This window comes from Pelophylax lessonae (genome assembly GCF_965119305.1).
Source record: "Pelophylax lessonae genome assembly, chromosome: 11".
NCBI classification, from domain to species: Eukaryota; Metazoa; Chordata; class Amphibia; order Anura; family Ranidae; genus Pelophylax; species Pelophylax lessonae.
In genome coordinates, this window is record NC_138778.1 from 206998852 (window position 1) to 207018968 (window position 20117).

At 45.6% G+C, this 20117-nt stretch overlaps 1 protein-coding gene across 1 annotated transcript in view; it reads left to right on the plus strand.

The window, feature by feature from the left end:
* Positions 1-19888, plus strand: part of LKAAEAR1 (LKAAEAR motif containing 1) — a 62394-nt gene extending 42506 nt beyond the window's left edge. Inside the window, exons 3-4 of the mRNA XM_082271555.1 lie at positions 14713-14835; positions 19427-19888. Of these exons, the coding sequence (XP_082127681.1) occupies positions 14713-14835; positions 19427-19489 (186 nt within the window). The 3' untranslated portion in view covers positions 19490-19888. The remainder of the gene's footprint in view (positions 1-14712; positions 14836-19426) is intronic.
* Positions 19889-20117: the final 229 nt, after the last annotated feature.

A 20117-nucleotide genomic window follows, 5' to 3' on the forward strand; every position in this document is an offset into this window, starting at 1 on the left:
AGTGGAACTACCGCTCTTTTGTTTTTGACAGGTACCCTTCCCCACTTCCGGGATATGGCGCCGTGACGCCGTCCCTCGGAAGCTCGGCCCTATCCTCCCTCCTCCTCCGCCGAGCCAGTAGGAATGCACAGCATGCTTCGCGCAAGCGACAAAGGGACCCGCCCGTGAAGCCGCAATAGCGACGGCAGCACCCGACAGCTGATGGAAACATCGGCTGCGGTGCCGACATCGATGGACTCCAGGACAGGTAAGTGTCCTAATATTAAAAGTCAGCAGCTACAGTATGTGTAGCTGCTGACTCTTAATTTTTGGAGGGGGAGGCGGAACTCCGCTTTAAGTGGTTAATCTGGATCTATGTGAATGTTATTTCACAACAGAAGTTTATAGGCTTACTACACCATTAGAGGGCTTATTTTTCTTCCCTTGAGTTAAATCTGTATACCATCAATTGGGAAATTATCTTTGCACGCCATCTGACCATTCCATTTTGGAGGGGTTCAAAGCCAAGTATATTAGCTGGTGGATTGGATGGTTTGTGTGAGCCATCCTTGGAACAATATTGCGCTATTTGACCACTTGTAATTAGGTGGACAACTCCACCTGGTAAGAAGCTGTGTGCTTCTGTTAGAGATGGTGGACTTTTCTGTGGGTCACATCCTTATTCACCCTATCGAGCACTGTCTGTGGATAAAGAATGGACTTTACATTGACTCTGGTGTTATTTAATTAATGAGTGCTACACTTCCCTGTTTTTATTTAATGGCGCACATTTGGTGGTTTTGTCCAAGAATGAGATTATGGATTCGGGTCTACGCTTTGCTTCATACATTACTACACTCCAACTTTAAAGCTGGATACACACTATACAACTTTTGTTGGTAGATTTCCTTTAGATTTACCTTCAACTATGTAGTGTAAGGTCCTGCCTGACTGCAAAGAAATTGAGAGTGTTTAGGTCTGACCTTATAATATATGGTTTTGGTAAATCTAAAGGAAAAAATCCAAAGAAAATTGTATAGTGTGTATCCAGCTTAAGAGAAGGCTCTTTTGTAAGCCCATTATTACCCCCTTTTATTGCGCGGTCGTGCAACGCTGTACCCAAACAAAATTGACGTCCTTTTTTTCCCACGAACAGAGCTTTCTTTTGGTGGTATTTGATCACCTGTGCGATTTTTACTTTTTGTGCTATAAACAAAAAAAGAGCGTAAATTTTGAAAAATAACAATATTTTTCACATTTTTTTATATGAAATCCCCCCCAAAAAAATGTAAAAATCAAAAATGTTTTAAACTTTTGGCCAATTTGTTTTCTGCTACCTATGTTTGGTAAAAAAAAATCGCAATAAGCGTATTTTGATTGGTTTGCGCAAAAGTTATTGCGTTTACTAACTAAGGGAAAGATTTCTGTAATTTTTGGTGTTTCTTTTTTTAACGAGTAACGGCAGCGATCTGCGATTTCTTTTTGCGGGACTGCAACATTGTGGCTGACAGATCAGACCCTTGACTGACATTTTTGACACTTTTGGGGGTACAAGTGATATTACTACAGTAATCAGTGCTATAAATATGTACTGTTACTGTAAAAATGACACTGGCAGGGAAGGGGTTAATTTTATTGGAGAGGGAGGGGTTAATGTATGCCTGGTGCTTACTAACGTGTGTGGGGGGAGGTGACTGAGTGAGCCAGGGACAGATCGGATGTTCAGCTGTGCTGAACCCTGCAATCTGTCACTGTCTGTCACTTAGGAGATCCGCCCGCTTTGTTTACACAAGCGGGCGGATCTCCAAACTCGATTCCCCGACGTTCGGGGAAGAGTAGCGGTGATCACCGCCGCTCCTCCCCTGGGCCGACTCCCGCTGTGACTAAATACAGCGGGAGCGAGCCTCCAGCGGCACGCGTGCGCCGCCCACAAGGGGAGGAGTCCAGCGACGTAGGTCTACGTCGCTGGACGGGAACGAGCCACTTTGCCGCAGTACCAGCTCAGTGAGCGGTCGGCAAGTGGTTAAAATCAATAAATGCTTTCACACTGGGACGGTGCGGTTGCGTTGCGGTGAAAAAGATCCTGCTTGCAGCATCTTTGGCGCATGTTTGGGGAGCTAAACCCCCCCCCCCCCCCAAAAAAAAAAACACTCCTCCCTATTAAAATGAATGGAAAGTCCCTCAAAAATGCCTCCAAAAATACTCCACAGTGTTTTTCGGTGCAATTCTTTGAGTCACATGCAGGGGCGCTGCCGCCTCATCCATGCGTCCGGCCCCCTAATCTACATGCAGGGCGCCGGATGCATGGATTCCAATGGGGGTTTTTTTTTTTTTTTTGAAGCACGCGATTAGAGCCAGAGACACTAATAGGCTTCAAAAAAAGGGTGGGCTCTGAGTGCAGAGCACTGTGCCCCGAGCCCACCCAGTTGTGTGACAATAGCAAATGAATATTCGCTATTGCCACACTGATTCTCCTCCTGGCCAATCAGGAAGCGGTCCTGAGACCGACCGGCACCCGATACCCAGCCCACCTGGAGCGGTCTTTCCCATTTGGACTTCACTTGACTCAGCGAGGGTTCAGCAACAGATCCTGGCCAATGATTTATGGCCGGGACCTGCTGATTAGCTATGTCAAATCACAGCGTAGAGCTCTGTGTTGTTTACCAACACAGAGCTCTATACAGAGGTAGCCATCGCTTTGCTTTCTTTTCCCTGCTTAGCTATAGTACAAAACGGCACAGTATAAACACATTGAGAGCCCATTCAGACTAGCACGACTTGTCAGCCTGACAAGTCGCGCTCGGTCGCGGTCCATTTAGTAGTACAGGACCCGTTCTGATAGGAGCGACACAAGTCGCTCCGACTTAGAAAAAGGGTCCTGTACTACTTTGGGGCGACATTGGAGCGACTTGCATAGACTTCCATTATGTGAAGTCTCTGCAAGTTGCGCCGAAGTCACGGTGCACGCGACTTCACAGGGCGCCCCCCAAAGTCGTGTCGCGCTAGTCTGAATGGGCTCTAACACTTGCTAGGCACACATTTAACCCCTTGATTGCCCCTAGATGTTAACCCCTTCCCAGCCAGTGTCATTAGTACAGTCACAGTGTATATTTTTAGCACTGATCACTGTATTAGTGTCACTTGTGATGTCCATGTTAGTCAGTGCCTACAAAGTGGCAGTTAGTGTCAGATTGCCCACCACACTATCACAGTCCCACTATGTTGCTGATCACCGCCAATACTAGTTTATAAAAAAGAAATAAATACATTTCAGTATATATACCATAGTTTATAGATGCCATAAATATACACTTGTTGGTATTTTTATTTTTATTTTTTACCAAAAGTATGTAGCAGAATACATTTTGGCCTAAATTTTATGAAGAAATTTGATTTTTTTTTATTATAATTGGATATGTTTTATAGCAAAAAATAAAAAATATTACTTTTTAAAAAAAAAAAAAATGTATGGTCTTTTTTTTTAATGACATATAAATCAATACAACCCAGTGGCGATCAAATACCACCAAAAGCAAGCTCTATTTGTGTGGAAAAAAATGAAATAAAGTTCATTTAGGTACAGCGTTGCATGACCGCACAATTGCCAGTTAAAGTAGTGCAGTACTGAATAGCAAAAAAGTGCCGGTTCACACGTATGTGATGTGGGAACCCTGCGAATCCACTGCATTTGTAATCCACTTAGACATTTTAGTAAATCAACCTCTCTTCTCTTTTCAAGCAACTCTGAAAAGGTCTCCCTCCCAATCACTCTTTTTGCAGTTGACTTTTCACTGGTCGTTGCACAGAAACGAGAAAAGGTAGATTGGAAACGAGTTAAAGTGGTAGTATACTCCGCTTTTTAACTTTTACCTACAGGTAAGCCTATAATAAGGCCTATAATAAGGCTTACCTGTAGGTAAAATTAACCGGTTGCCGACTGCCGCACGACTATATACTGCGGCGGTCAGCCCCGGCCAGGCAGAGTGACGTATCTGACTTGCGAGACTAATGCGGGCGGGCGCGCGCCCGCCGCGGCTCGTTCACAGACAAGTCAGTGCGTGTGACCGGCGGACTCGATGTCCGCCAGTCACACTACGATCGCTCCTGTGAAGGGAGAAAGACAGAGCGGCTTGTGTAAACAAGCTGCCTGTTAGTTCTCCCTGTGTAAAAGTGAAGATCTGTCCGTTCTACTATTTAGAACTGTTGATCTTTGCTTTTACACCAATAGCAATGTCCCTGCACAGTTAGAATCACGCCCCTAGGACACACTTAACCCCTCCCTGTCCAATAAAGTTAACCCCTTCCCTGCCAGTGTCATTTTTGCAGTAACAGTGCATATGTATAGCACTGATTACTGCAGTAATGTCACTGGTACCCCCAAAAGTGTCAAAAATGTCAGTCAAGGGTCCGATCTGTCCGCCGCAATGTCGCAGTACCGAAAAAAAATCGCAGATCGCCGCCATTACGCGTTAAAAAAAAACACCAAAAATGACAAAAATCTTTCCCTTTGTTAGTAAACGCGATAACTTTTGCGCAAACCAATCAAAATACGCTTTTTGCAATTTATTTTTTTTACCAAACATATGTAGCATAAAACAAATTGGCCGAAAAATGTTAAAAAATTTTGATTTTTACATTTTTTTGGGGGGAATTTCATATAAAAAAATTTGAAAAATATTGTTATTTTTGCAAAATTTACGCTCTTTTTTTTGTTTATAGCGCGTGATCAAAAAATCGCACAGGTGATCAAATACCACCAAAAGAAAGCTCTGTTTGTGGGAAAAAAAGGACGTCAAATTCGTTTAGGTACAGCGTCGCACGACCGCGCAATTGTCCGTTAAAGTCACGCAGTAAAAAATCGCAAAAAAACCCCTGGTCCTTTAGCAGCCAAATCCTCCGGGGCTTAAGTGGTTAACATCTCCTAAACCTGCACGGATTAGGAGATATTCCCCCTGCATTCAGCTGCTGACACCAGTGGCGCATGCACTCGGAAGGTCCAGCGGACCTTCAGAGCTCCCTGCCGGAAAGTGAACTTCCGCACGCATGTGCGGGAGTGATGTCATCACGGCTCTGGCCACTCACAGCTGCCTCAGCGGCGTCCGGACGGACGTGTCGGGACTTCGTTCTAAGGTAAGTATTTCATAATGGGCTAGTATGCGATGCATACTAGATTATTATGCCTTTGTCCTGCAGGGTTTTTTTTTTTGTTTTTTTTTGTTTTTTGAGGATACAACCGCTTTAATTATGAAATAAAATCTAACTCTGCTTTGCACTTAATGTAGTGCAAATAAAAAAAAAAAAAAAGCTGGATCAAATCTGCATCATGTTGCAGTTGTAAGAACAGAAAACGCTTAGAATGCTGACACTAATGGTATAAGTCCCGATTCACATATATGCGATGCGGGAAGCCTGTGAATCCACTGCGGGTTCCCGCATCGCACCCGACTCACAGGCAGTTTACATTGCCATATGCGAATCGCTGGGGGTGTCAATACAAAGTTAACACCCCCAGATCATTTCACATATCGCAGTGCAAACTGTCAATTCGGAAAGGAATCGGAACGCATAGGTGTGAACACCCATGTGATCGGATTCTGGCGCGGACTAAAAAAAGGGTCCTGTGCGACTTTGGTCCGAATGCGATGCAAATTTAACCATACAGATGCTCAACACACAGACATCGTATGTGATTTGCAGAGCAGTGCGCTGTGAATCACATGCGATGTCTTGACATCGCATATGTGTGAACCGGCACGAACAGGGGAAAAATCTTCCGGATCTGAAGTGGTAATGTTCATTCAGTAATTCTATGGTGAACTTCCACTTTAAAACAAAAGCACCCTGTAAATTTAGATCTGTATTTGCCTTTGTGGTGGGCAGGTCTGTAGTGTCATAGGGGTCAGCAGGAGGAATCCCAGCGCCATGCAGGAGTCACGCTATCCAACACGCCTCAACAAGCTCGTCCTATATACTTCCACGTGGCTCTGCAGCTTCTTGTCATATGTGCCCTTATCATCCCTCCATTTGCATGATTTTTTAGTTTTGGCTGTAGTGTTCCTTTAACCACTTAAGCCCCGGAAGATTTTACCCCCTGCCTGACCAGGGCCTATTTTGCGATTCGGCACTGCGTGACTTTAACGGACAATTGCGCGGTCGTGCGACGCTGCACCCAAATGAAATTGACGTCCTTTATTTCCCACAAACAGAGCTTTCTTTTGGTGGTATTTGATCACCTGTGCGATTTTTTGATCATGCGCTATAAACAAAAAAAAAAGCGACAATTTTGCAAAAATAACAATATTTTTCACATTTTTTTTTATATGAAATTCCCCCCAAAAAATGTAAAAACCTAAATTTTTTAACATTTTAGGCCAATTTGTTTTATGCTACATATGTTTGGTAAAAAAAATCGCAAAAAGTGTATTTTGATTGGTTTGCGCAAAAGTTATTGCGTTTACTAACTAAGGGAAAGATTTTTGTCATTTTTATTGTTTTTTTTTTTTAACGAGTAATGGCGGCGATCTGCGATTTTTTTTTTTTTTTTGCGGAACTGCGACATTGCGGCGGACAGATCGGACCCTTGACTGACATTTTTGACATTTTTGGGGTTACCAGTGACATTACTACAGTAATCAGTGCTATACATATGCACTGTTACTGTAAAAATGACACTGGCAGGGAAGGGGTTAACTTTATTAGAGATGCAGGGGTTAAGTGTGTCCCTAGGGGCGTGTTTCTTACTGTGATTGGATGTGGCTAGTGATGTAACAGCACAGATCAACAGTCCTACATAGCAGGACCGTATGATCTGTGCTGTTACACAGGGGAGAATGACAGGTGGCTTTGTTTACATTAGCCGCCTGCCTTTCTCCCTCTGTAACCGACGATCGCGAGTGACCGGCGGACATCGGGTCCACCGGGCACACGCGCAGGGGGGTCTGTGACCGAGCGGGAGCAGGAGCGCGCCTCCAGCGGCGTGCGCTCACTCCCTAGACCCTCACAGGCTAGCGACGTAGACCTACGTCGCTTTGCCTGTGAGGGGCTGACTGCCAACGTAAATCGTCGTTAGGCAGTCGGCAAGTGGTTAAAGCTGAGTTCCGGCCACATACGCATTTTGTAACTAAAAATACCCCCCTAATCCTAAGCTATCCCCTATTACCCTAACACTAACCCCACATTACAGGTCATTACAGTTATTAAATAAAGATAAATACTTACCTATAAAATTGATTGCAGAGCGCGGCCATCTCCGGTGTGGGCTTCTGAAGCCGTGGTGTCCCCCGCTGTGTCCTTCTTCCGGGTTCCTGGCTACCCAGAATACCGATCGCAATCTCGCGCATCTTGCAATCGGCAATCAGAGTAGCGGCCGGGGCCGTTCCCATTGCATCCTGGGATTGATGACGCTCATCTCCCAGGACGCAATGCAAAGGAGGAAGTGACGTCGTCGGCCGTGTCCGCACAAGGAGGAAGAGGAAGGAAGGTAAGTTAATTTTCATTAACCAGTTGCCGACTGCGCACAGTATATTTACTGCGGCAGTCAGCCCCGGCCAGGAAGAGTGACGCAGATCTACGTCGATAGCCTGTCATCGGGTTTTGAGCCAGTAGCGGGCGAGCGCGCGCCCTGAGACGCGCGCCCGCCTCGGCTCCTTCACAGAGGAGTCCGCGCGTGTGACCGGCGGACCCGATGTCCGCCGGTCACACTACGATCGTCGGTAGAGCGGGAGAAAGGCGGACGGCTTATGTAAACAAGCCGCCTGTCATTCTCCCCTGTGTAAAAATAGAGATCAGACGGTTCTACTATGTAGAACCGTTGATCTCTGTTTTTACAATAGGAGACATGTCCCATCACAGTTAGAAGCACGCCCCTAGGACACACTTAACCCCTCCCTGTCCAATACAGTTAACCCCTTCCCTGCCAGTGTCATTTTTACAGTAACAGTACATATGTATAGCACTGATTACTGTAGTAATGTCACTGGTACCCCCAAAAATGTCAGTCAACGGTCCGATCTGTCCGCCTCAATGTCGCAGTACCGCAAAAAAAATCGCAGATCACCGCCATTACTCGTTAAAAAAAACCCACCAAAAATGACAAAAATCTTTCCCTTTGTTGGTAAACGCGATAACTTTTGCGCAAACCAATCAAAATACGCTTTTTGCAATTTTTTTTTTACCAAACATATGTAGCATAAAACAAATTGGCCGAAAATGTTAAAAAATTTAGATTTTTACATTTTTTTTTTTTGGTTAATTTCATATAAAAAAAAAGTGAAAAATATTGTTATTTTTGCAAAATTGTCGCTTTTTTTGTTTATAGCGCATGATCAAAAAATCGCACAGGTGATCAAATACCACCAAAAGAAAGCTCTGTTTGTGGGAAAAAAAGGATGTGAAATTCGTTTAGGTATGGCGTCGCACAACCGCGCAATTGTCCGTTAAAGTCATGCAGTAAAAAATCGCAAAAAAAACCCTGGTCAGGAAGGGGGTAAAATCTTCCGGGGCTTAAGTGGTTAAAAACAAGGTAAGTGGGGGAAAAAAAAATATTAAGTATCCAATTCTTTTTCAGGTTTTTTTTTTTGCTAACTGATGCTGCAAATTTTTTTTTAGGGTGGAACTCCGCTTTAAGTTTTTTTTTTTTTTTTTTTCCTTTCAGACCTGTGACTGAACAGGTACCTTAACTGTGTACAAGCAGTTAAGAATAATTGCTCCTGTCATCTCTCAGGCTGCGGAGGTGCTGACAAGTCCTAAATAATTGAAAAGGCAGTTTCTCAGGAACAAGCATCTATCATGAAATATAGATTTGTTTTTAGATGTAACTGGAGGAAGCTGTATTCATGACAGTCAGAAGTTTCTACAGCGGTTAGATGCCGGGCTTTTACACAACATTAATAAAAAAAGAAAAGTTCAAACATTTTTTTTTTTTTAATAAAAGTTCTTTCTTTACTGTAAGTGTAAAAGTATTCCGATCTTCACCTATATCTTTAAAAAAAAAAAAAAATCACTTATTTATTTCATTGAAGCAGTAGTACAAAACATCATCGTTCCTGTCCTTTAGAAGTGACATTTTCAGCCATGTCTCTGCTTTTTGAAAGAAGTGAAGAAGTGGCCACGGCTCAAAACGTCACTTTTTTAAATGATGGAAGCCATTATGTTCTGTTTGGTAGAAACATTTTAAAAAAATAAGAAGTACCGTATATACTCGAGTATAAGTCGACCCGAATATAAGCCGAGGACCCTAATTTTAAAAAAGTGGGAAAACTTATTGACTCGAGTATAAGACTAGGGTGGGAAATGCAGCAGCTACTGGACCCAACTGGACCACCACGAGACACAAAACAGGGGCGATGGTGCAGGTCATGGTATAGGCATGGCGCAGGAGATGCAGTGCTGCGGGCATGGTACAGGAGAATGTCCTGTACCATGCCCGCAGCACTGCATGAGGAAATGCTGGGGCTGCGGAGGAGTCTCACTTACCTGTTGGTGAGGCGCCTTCGATTTAAAAATCGCGCCGCCCAGCACCAATACGTCACCGCGAATGCTCGGGAAAGCCCGTACGTGTTCAGCTATTCCCGGGCATGCGGCACGTGCGCAGTGACATGTCGGCGCCATTTTTAAAAAGACAGTGACTCGAGTATAAGCCGAGGGGAGCTTTTTCAGCATGAAAAAACATGCTGAAAAACTCGGCTTATACTCGAGTATATACGGTATTTATGAAAAAAGTCTCATAGCAATTTGCCCAATAAAATTGCATTTACATTTGTTCTGGGCAAATGGTGCACAAAAACGAATGTTAGGCTATTTCCTGTACTGGTCAAATGTTTCTGTTTTTTTTTTTTCTATGATTTCCAGTTCTATGATTTTCCAGTTCCACCCTGGATTTTTTTTTTTTAAATACCCCCGGGACAGTCAGGGCTAGTGCATTCCACAATGGCTAGCCTCTGATCTGTCCCGGGTTGCACTTACCTGTTAGGACAAATACTTACCTTGCAAACGTCTTGTCCAGCGCTGCCATCTCAGATGTGGGCAGCTTGAAGCCAGCGAGATCCCCTTTGGCGTCTTCTTCCGCCTTCTTTGGTCCCACGATGCTCTGCGCCGGCCCCGACGTCACTTCCGGGTCGCGCGCGTCATCCCTCTACAGCTTCTGGGCATGCCCAGAAGCTGTTTAGAAGGGGATGACGCGCGCGACCCGGAACTGACGTCGGGGCCGGTGCAGGCGCAATGATTCCTGGGAGCTATGACGTTCAGCTCCCAGGAATCATTGCAGAGCCAGGAAGTGACGACGGGCCGCGGCCGAGGAAGGAGGAAGAAGGAAGTAAGGTAAGTATATTTTCTTCGCTACGAGGTAAGTGAAAAAAAAAAAATATGCGATTATCCATTTCTTTTTCAGGTGACCCGGAGCGAGAAGATGGAGGTAAGTATAAAAATAGGGTGGAACTCCACTTTAAAGTGATACTAAGGCCCCTTTCACACTTGCACGACGTGTCGTGCGACTTGGAACTGCAAAGCTGCATGACAAGTCGTACTCCATGATTTCCAATGAGTACCGTTCATATCTGTGCGACTTCAAGTCGCAAAGACTTCAGAGTAGTCCCTGCACTACTTTGGGTGGATTTTAATGCGTTTTGAGGTCCATAGACATAGGCATTGCTGAAAGTCTATTCAAAATTGTGTCAAAATTGCGGTAAAACTGTGGCAAAAAAATTGCAACTTTTTGGTCGCATAAGGCCTCTTTCACACGGTCCGCCTCCGTAGGCGGATCCGTGTTGCTCAGCGGGGATCGATCCGCGATCCCCGCTGAGCCGGCGAATGACAGCTCCGTTTCCGCTTGCAGTGCGGAGAGGGAGGTGTCTCAGCCCCCACTGCCCTCTATGGGGGATCGGATGAGAGCGGACCTCCTGTCCGCTCTCATCCGATCCGATCACTGAATGGATGGAAAAATAGGGTTTCCATCCGTCCAGATTTCATGGACAGGATCGGATGCGGATGGCAGCGGGTGTCAGAGGAGGTGTCTCCGCTGACATCCGCTGCCCCATAGAGCTGCATGGAGGATCCGATCAGATCCGCTTAAAAAACTGACAGGCGGATCTGATCGGACCGCCCGTGTGAAAGAGCCCTAAGTGGGAAAGGGGCCTAAAGCTAAAAACGTTTTTTTTTCCTAAGGGCTCTTTCACACGGGCGATCCGATCAGATCCGCCTGTCAGTTTTTTAGGATCGGATCCTCCATGCAGCTCTATGGGGCAGCGGATGTCAGAGGAGACACATCCGCTGACACCCGCTGCCATCCGCATCCGATCCTGTCCGTGAAATCCGGACGGATGGAAACCCTATTTTTCCATCCATTCAGGGATCGGGTCCGCTCTCATCCGATCCCCCATAGAGAGCAGCGGGAGCTGTGATACCTCCCTCTCCGCACTGCAAGCGGAGACGGAGCTGTCATCCGCCGGCTCAGCGGGGATCGGCGGATCGATCCCCGCTGAGCAGCACGGATCCGCCTACGGAGGCGGACCGTGTGAAAGAGCCCTAATCCATCGTTTGCATTAATGTGTTCCTAAACACAGGATCCTGCATTCACCATCTGCTCTCCCACAGTACACAGAACATGGAAATGCAATTATTATAGTAAATATAAATTGCTAAATACCTTTTCTCATCAGCGGTATATAGCAGTCTTATGACTTTTATTAGTGTCTGGTTAAAGCTTGTAAAAGAAGTTTTCATTTTATTCTGACTGTCCTATGAGGCTGCAAGACCACTGACCTTCTGTCTGCACAGTGCTGATCACATGCACTCTTCCAAAAAAAAAAAATTCTCTAGCAATACATACCAAACTGAGCATGTGCAGAGTGCTTTGCGTGAGCCTGCCAGTCACTGCTGGGAGCGGATGCTTTCGTCACAGCTCTATCGGCGCTAATGCATGCAAACATGCGACCCCTCGGTGCCAAGGCCTGCTTGCGGAGAGGCTGCATGTTTGCGTGCGGTCACTGCCTAGTGGTTAGAGTAAAAACCGTACATGTCCTTTGCCATATCAGAAATTCCCACCAGCATCCTTACTGGTCCTGATTGGATGTCTGTGTTAAAGAAACCTGTACTAAAATCTGGGGGATACCAATACTGGCTTCTTCTAAAAATGAAATGAAAGCAGTATCCTGGTACTAGTATAACGCTCTGACTTGCTAGCCTGCATGCCTGTTCCAGGTCAGTGACTCAAGTTTGTAGTGAACAGTTGACAGCCAGGTCACTGGTATTCTTAGGAGGTCAGCATGGCAGCCCATGTATACAGAAATGTTGGCTTACTGAAAGGTATGTCCATGTACAGTATAGTATGCACTGAATACTTGGTCGGGGCTCCTTTTGCATGTATTACTGCATCGATGCGGTGTGACATGGAGGCGATTAGCCTGTGGCACTGCTGAGGTGTTATGTAAGCCCAGGTCTACTTGATAGCGGCCTTCAGCTCCTCTGCATTGTTGAGTCTGGTGTCTCTCATCTTCCTCTTGACAATACCCCACAGATTCTCTATGGGATTTAGGTCAGGCGTTTGCTGGCCAATCAAGCACAGTGATACCATGATCATGTGACCAGGTATTGGTACATTTGGCAGTGTGGGTGGTGCCAAGCCCTGCTGGAAAATGAAATCAGCATCTCCATAAAGCTGGTCAGCAGAGGGAGGCATTAAGTGCTCTAGAATTTCCTGCTAGAGGGCTGCGCTGACTTTGGACTTGATAAAACACAGCGGACCAACACCAGAAGATGACATGGCTTCCCAAATCATCACTGACTGTGGAAACTTCACACTGGACCTCATGCAACTTGAATTCTCTGGGACCTTGATTTCCAAATAAAATGCAAAATTAATTTTCACCCGAATAGGGAACGTTGGACCACTGAGCAACAGTCCAGTCCTTTTTCTCCTTAGCCCAGGTAAGACTCTTCTGATGTTGTCTCTGGTTCAGGAGTGGCGTGACAGTTGTAGCCCATATCCTGGATACGTCTGTGTGTGATGGCTCTTGAAGCACTGACACCAGCCATAGTCACTCCTTGTCATTCTCCCCTAAATTCTTTAATGGCCTTTACTTCACAATCCTCTCAAGGCTGCGGTTATTCCTGTTGCTTTCCACTTTTTTCTACCACACTTTTTCCTTCCACCAAACTTTCCATTAATATGCTTGGATACAGGTCGCCTGACAGGTCGCCTGGCATAGAGAAGCTGTGGACCCGTTCTAATAGGAGCGACACAAGTCGCTCCGACTTAGAAAAAGGGTCCGGAGCTTCTTTGGGGCGACCTGCATTGACTTCAATGTTATGAGCTCCGAGATTGCGGTGCGAGCAGCGCGCCGCGACCTGTGAGGTCGCCCCGGGAAGTCGGATCGCCCCAGTGTGAACGGGGCCTTAAATGCACAATTGTTATCTGCCAATACCGATCTTGAAGTATTATTTTGTTATAAGCTCACAAAACAGTACTTCCGGATCAGACTCAGGATTGGCGATTTCACAACGCAAAAGATCGGGATCGGAACCAAAAAAGTCGGATCGGTGCATCCCTAGTTAGTGCATCCTCCAAATGAGTCACCAGGCCCTTTTGAGAGACCAGCCTTCTTCCTGGCTCTCTCGAGCAAGGGGCCCCTTCCTGGGCTACCTTCTTAGCACAGCTTCATCCAGACCAGGCAGGACAGCTTCAGGAGGACCACTTCAGCACATATAACGAGCAGGGCCTTCTGATTCCTCTTGTATTAAATTGTATTGTAACTGTACTGTCTGCCCTCATGTTGTAAAGCTCTGCGCAAACTGTTGGCGCTATATAAATCCTGTATATTAATAATAATAATTAGGCCCCAAACCAGGCTATTGGGCCTAGCAGCAGAGCTCCATTCAGCAGCGCCTCCCTGGGCCTCAATAAAGGGAAAGTGAGAGAGCACATAGCTTGTCTCAAATTTTTTTTATATCCTCTCCCAGCATGCACCAGTTGCATAAACCTCCTACTGGATTAGCTGAAGGAAATATAAATATTCATAATTTAGTTTTGTTTGTGAAACCTCATACTATGACCAGTGATACCAGTGACCTCTGGCAACAGTGAGAAATCACAAGCCAACTTAAGCTTAGGGAAAGACCGGGTGAAAAACTATACAATCAGTCTGAGCAAACTACAGCCTAGCCAAAAACGACATTGACATAGTAGTAGCCCCTGTTTAGGACATGGGGCTACATAGGGATCACTTAAATTGTCACTGGGCACACTGGCTCTGGTTCAGCAGCACTCCACCTATTGGGGGACCACTCTCAGGGAGGAATCCACATCCATAAGGACCCTTTGCTGGTGTAATCTGCCTTCCTGAAACTATTGCAGTAAATCACAGTGCAGATTTATTTGGTATCTGCTCACCTGAGTCAATTTAGGCACAGTCACAATTCTTAGGCCCTGGTGAAGGGGGAGTGTGTTTGTCCCCAGAAACGCGTTGGCTTTATTCTGTTATGAGTCAATGTTATCATACAGTTACCTTGGACTCTTGGATGTTTGTTTGCTACTCCCATTGAATTATGTTTAGGTTATTATTATTTTCTATGTTCCTGTTGGTAGATTTCCTTTCATTTTCTGTGCTGGGCACAGCAAAGGAAGTAAAGGGAATCTTCCAGACAGACACAGACAGTAATAACAGCAGCTTTTTTTAATTGAGAGGTCATAGAACCTCTGTCAAGTTTTTATTCCTAATAGCGATGCTCGTTATCTTCCAGGCTCAGGAACTGAACAATCTCATCTCCTGCCAACCCACTGCCCGGGATGCTATCAGACTGGAAGTTTTCCTGCCACCTAGGACACATACAGCGGACACTCGGGACTCATTAAGGCGAATTCAGGTGAGGCCGGAGTGGTACATTTATGGAAATGACCTCCTACACAGCATAGGAGCCATGTGTCAGCTGTGCTAGGATTAACCAGTCAGAGCCCAGATGCCATTATTTTCATTTAGGTTAGAACTGAGCGATCAAAGACCTCCAGTTGCTCAGTTCTCAGTCAGTCACTGGCTTATTGCTGCCCCTCCAGCTCTCATTGGGCCACTGGCCTGTGGAGGGGGAGGGAGCAGCTGGCTCAGGATCTCAGCGGCGTGCTGAGTGGTAGAGCCAGCTGCCAGTCCAGGTATGTGGGTGGATCTAGACTGCAAAGTTGGGATCTTTCCAGAAACTAAGTGATGTCAACTGACAGTGGACTTTAGCCCGCTGTCAGCTGAATACGAGTCACAGGAGTGCAGATCTAAGTTCACTCCTGTGATCCATAGAAGAAATAGGGTCCAAAGAGCTTTACTACTTCTCCTTTTAAATCAAGCATTGGATTGCTGTAGGTGACACATACTTTATCTCCATTAATCTAGTTATTAGGGGTAACCGGTGTATTAGGAGAGGATGTACAGTGTGTGTTTTAGAAGGCCAGAGTAATCTATGTAATATAAGAGGGTATACGGTGCGTGTTATATGAAGAAAGGAGTAACCTGTGTATTAGGAGAGGATATACGATGCGTGTTATATGAAGACAGGAGTAACCTGTGTATTAGGAGAGGATATACGATGCGTGTTATAAGAAGACAGGGGTAACCTGTGTATTAGGAGAGGATATACGGTGCGTGTTATATGAAGAAAGGAGTAACCTGTGTATTAGGAGAGGATATACGGTGCGTGTTATATGAAGAAAGGAGTAACCTGTGTATTAGGAGAGGATATACGATGCGTGTTATATGAAGACAGGAGTAACCTGTGTATTAGGAGAGGATATACGATGCGTGTTATAAGAAGACAGGGGTAACCTGTGTATTAGGAGAGGATATACGATGCGTGTTATATGAAGACAGGAGTAACCTGTGTATTAGGAGAGGATATACGGTGCGTGTTATATGAAGACAGGGGTAACCTGTGTATTAGGAGAGGATATACGGTGCGTGTTATAAGAAGACAGGAGTAACCTGTGTATTAGGAGAGGATATACGATGCGTGTTATAAGAAGACAGGGGTAACCTGTGTATTAGGAGAGGATATACGATGCGTGTTATATGAAGACAGGAGTAACCTGTGTATTAGGAGAGGATATACGATGCGTGTTATAAGAAGACAGGGGTGACCTGTGTATTAGGAGAGGATATACGATGCGTGTTATATGAAGACAGGGGTAACCTGTGTATTAGGAGAGGATATACGATGCATATTTTAGGAAGAGAGGATTCATCTGTGTATTAGGAGAGGATGTACAAAGTGTGTTTTAAGAAAATGGAGTAATATGTGTACAGTATTAGAGGAGGATGTACCATGTTTGTTTTAGGAAGACATGTATAATCTGTGTATTAGGAGAGGATATACAGTGCATGTCTCTTGGAAGACATGCATAATCTGTGTATAAGCAGAGGATATACAGTTTATGTTTTAGGAGGGATCTGTGTACTAGCAGAGGATGCACAGTGCTTGTTTTAGGAAGATATGCATAACCTGTGTATAAGGAGAGGACGTACAGTGTGTATTTTAGGAAGGCAGGAGGGATCTGTGTATTAGAAGAGGACGTACAGTGCATGTCTTTGGAAAGCAGGAGGGATCTGTGTATTAGGAGAGGACATATAGTGCATGTTTTAGGAAGGCAGGAGGGATCTGTGTATTAGGAGAGGATGTACCGTGCATGTTTTAGGAAAGCAAGAGAGATCTGTGTATTAGGAGAGGATGTACAGTGCATGTCTTGGGACAGTAGGAGAGATCTGTGTATTAGTAGAGGACGTACCGTGCATGTCTTAGGAAGGCAGGAGTGATCTGTGTATTAGGAGAGGATGTACCGTGCATGTCTTAGGATGGCAGGAGTGATTTGTGTATTAGGAGAGGATGTACCGTGCATGTCTTGGGACAGTAGGAGGGATCTGTGTATTAGGAGAGGATGTACAGTGCATGTCTTAGGAAGGCAGGAGTGATCTGTGTATTAGGAGAGGATGTACCGTGCATGTCTTGGGACAGTAGGAGAGATCTGTGTATTAGGAGAGGATGTACAGTGCATGTCTTAGGAAGGCAGGAGTGATCTGTGTATTAGGAGAGGATGTACCGTGCATGTCTTGGGACAGTAGGAGAGATCTGTGTATTAGTAGAGGACGTACCGTGCATGTCTTAGGAGGGCAGGAGGGAATCTGTGTATTAGGAGAGGATGTACAGTGCATGTCTTGGGACAGTAGGAGTGATCTGTGTATTAGGAGAGGATGTACAGTGCATGTCTTAGGAAGGCAGGAGTGATCTGTGTATTAGGAGAGGACGTACAGTGCATGTCTTGGGACAGTAGGAGTGATCTGTGTATTAGGAGAGGACATACAGTGCATGTTTTAGGAAGGCAGGAGGGAATCTGTGTATTTGGAGAGGACGTACAGTGCATGTCTTAGGACAGTAGGCGTGATCTGTGTATTAGGAGAGGACGTACAGTGCATGTCTTAGGACAGTAGGAGGGATCTGTGTATAAGGAGAGGATGATCAGTGTGTATTTTAGGAAGACGGGGGTAATCTGTTATGTTTATTGGGATGGGACACAGTCTGCATATTAGATAAAAGGGAAACAATTAATCTTTGTATAAAGATACCTCCAGGGCCATCTTACCGAATGGGCATGCTGGGCAGTTGCCTGGGGTGCCCCACCTGCCCAGCGACCCAGCCAAGCATTAGTCCCAATTCCCGTGTGCATCCCACCGCCGAACTTAGCAGGTGGAAAGCGCCTGTCGGCCCTGCGCTGCTGTCAGGCCACTTGGGCCGTGGAGGGGGAGCCCACAACTGCAGGAATGCCTGCCAGCCTCCACGGGAACAAACACACAGGACAGTCGAGTCTGACTCCCGTCCATGTGTGTGTTCACTGGACCCAGCCGCCGAACTTGGAAGCTGTCATTACCCCGGCACTGCTGTACCAATAAATATCGCCTTATTGATCATTTGCATTTTTATTCTCGTGGGTGATTGTGTAGGCGGAGCCACAGTGCACTGCATTGCCCGGGGCCCTTTAATGCTCTTAAGATGGCACTGGATCCCTCTACACACCCAACAATGTTGCTGGATGCTGACAAATGTGCTGTGTGTGACTTCATAAGACCCATCACCAGTCCAGTTACCTTCCTTTAGCTGATAAACTTATTGCAGGATATGAGCAGGACCCACACAATGTCTGCAAATGTCTGACTTCCACCCACAACACAGGTTAGGATAAATTGGCACGGCAGCTACCAGAGTGTTAGCAAGGGGCAAATAATCACCATTTTGGTTCAAGTGACCCATCTGTGGGTTTGTTTTGTGAACTGCGCATGGAATCTGTACATTATTAGCAGTCTTATATTATTTAGAAAATAAGTATATGAATAACACCCCCCCCCTCCCCATTAGCCTCCAAGTATTGATGTTGGATGAGAAAAACTGTCTCACAGTCGGTGTTCAGATTCATCCCAAATGTGTTCAATAGGGTTGAGAAATTCACAAGCAATCGTGTAAATGAGAACAGCAAACAGACATCTTTAGGCCCCTTTCACACATGTGGACCGGGCCCTTTGTCTGTTTTTCATCCACCCGAATAATAAATGGACATAAATGCATCTCTATGGAAAAATGGATGTAAATGGATGATCATCAATTTACATCCGCTTTTATAAACATCCCTTATTTGGAACGGATCAAAACCCTATTGAAAAACGAATGTAAACGGACAAATGGTCCATTTTTTAACCACTTGCCGACCGGTCACTGGGACCGTACTGCGGCAAAGTGGCTCGATTCCGTCCAGCGACGTAGACCTACATCGCTGCACTCCTCCCCTTGTGGGCGTCGCTCGCGCGCCGCCGGAGGCTCGCTCCCGCTGTATTCAGTCACAGCGGGAGTCGGGCCAGGGGAGGAGCAGCGGCGATCGCCGCCGCTCTTCCCCGATCGTCGGGGAATCGAGTCTGGAGATCCGCCCGCTTGTGTAAACAAAGCGGGCGGATCTCCTAAGTGACAGTCAGTGACAGATTGCAGTGTTCAGCATAGCTGAACATGCGATCTGTCCCTGTGTCACTCAGTCACCTCCCCCCACACACGTCAGTAAGCACCAGGCGTACATTAACCCCTCCCTCTCCAATAAAATTAACCCCTTCCCTGCCAGTGTCATTTTTACAGTAACAGTGCATATTTTTAGCAGTGATTACTGTAGTAATGTCACTGGTACCCCCAAAAGTGTAAAAAATGTCAGTCAAGGGTCCGATCTGTCCGCCGCAATGTCGCAGTCCCACAAAAAAAAAACGCAGATCGCCGCCATTACTCGTTAAAAAAAAAAAAAAACCTAAGCCATCAGTCTCAATAAATGACGACTCCAACTTTTGGATATTTGTGTTCAGCGCCTTGTTTTTACCCTTCCACGATGTTTGAGATTGGGGGGGGGGGGTAAAGTACTGTGCCCTTCTGACTGTTTCTTTGTGTCATTTTACAGAGGGAGCGAGTAGAAGATCTCTTAGAAGATGACCAAGGGCTCCTAACGAATCGTATTCCGTGACCGTAACCAGGGGCAGAGAAACCATGCAATGTTCCATTCCACTGTATCCTGTGTCCTTCCGCCTCGGCTTCTTATTAAAGTCTATTTATGCACAGAACTGCCGATCTCGCTGTCAATAAGGCTTGTCATTCCTGAGTCACTCTGATACATCAGACCGCTGCATTTATATCAATAAGGTGGATCTATACAGTTTTACCCATTACCTTTATGGAACTTTGTAACTTTGGATTTCAGTGCCACCTACTGGATGAGTTTCTCATGACCACTAAATTCTCATCACTCCCACCTACAATTTATTCCTGCAGAGGATTGTGTTGTCATAAATGCGGTGTTCTAATTATCTATTAGAGGCGATCAGCCATACAAATGCTCTTGTTCCACACACACAAATGGGATTTTGCAAATCAAGATTTTGAAACAAAAACTGATGGTTTTTTTAGGCACATGTTACTTCGATATCTATGACTGTGCTGGAGGTATACCTGTTGAAGAGACTGCATTCTCAGTGATGTCACTGGTCTCTAGTGAATGCATAGGCTGCGTTCTCAGTGATGTTACCGGTCTCTAGTGAATGGATAGGCTGCATTCTCAGTGATGTCACCGGTCTCTAGTGAATGGATAGGCTGCA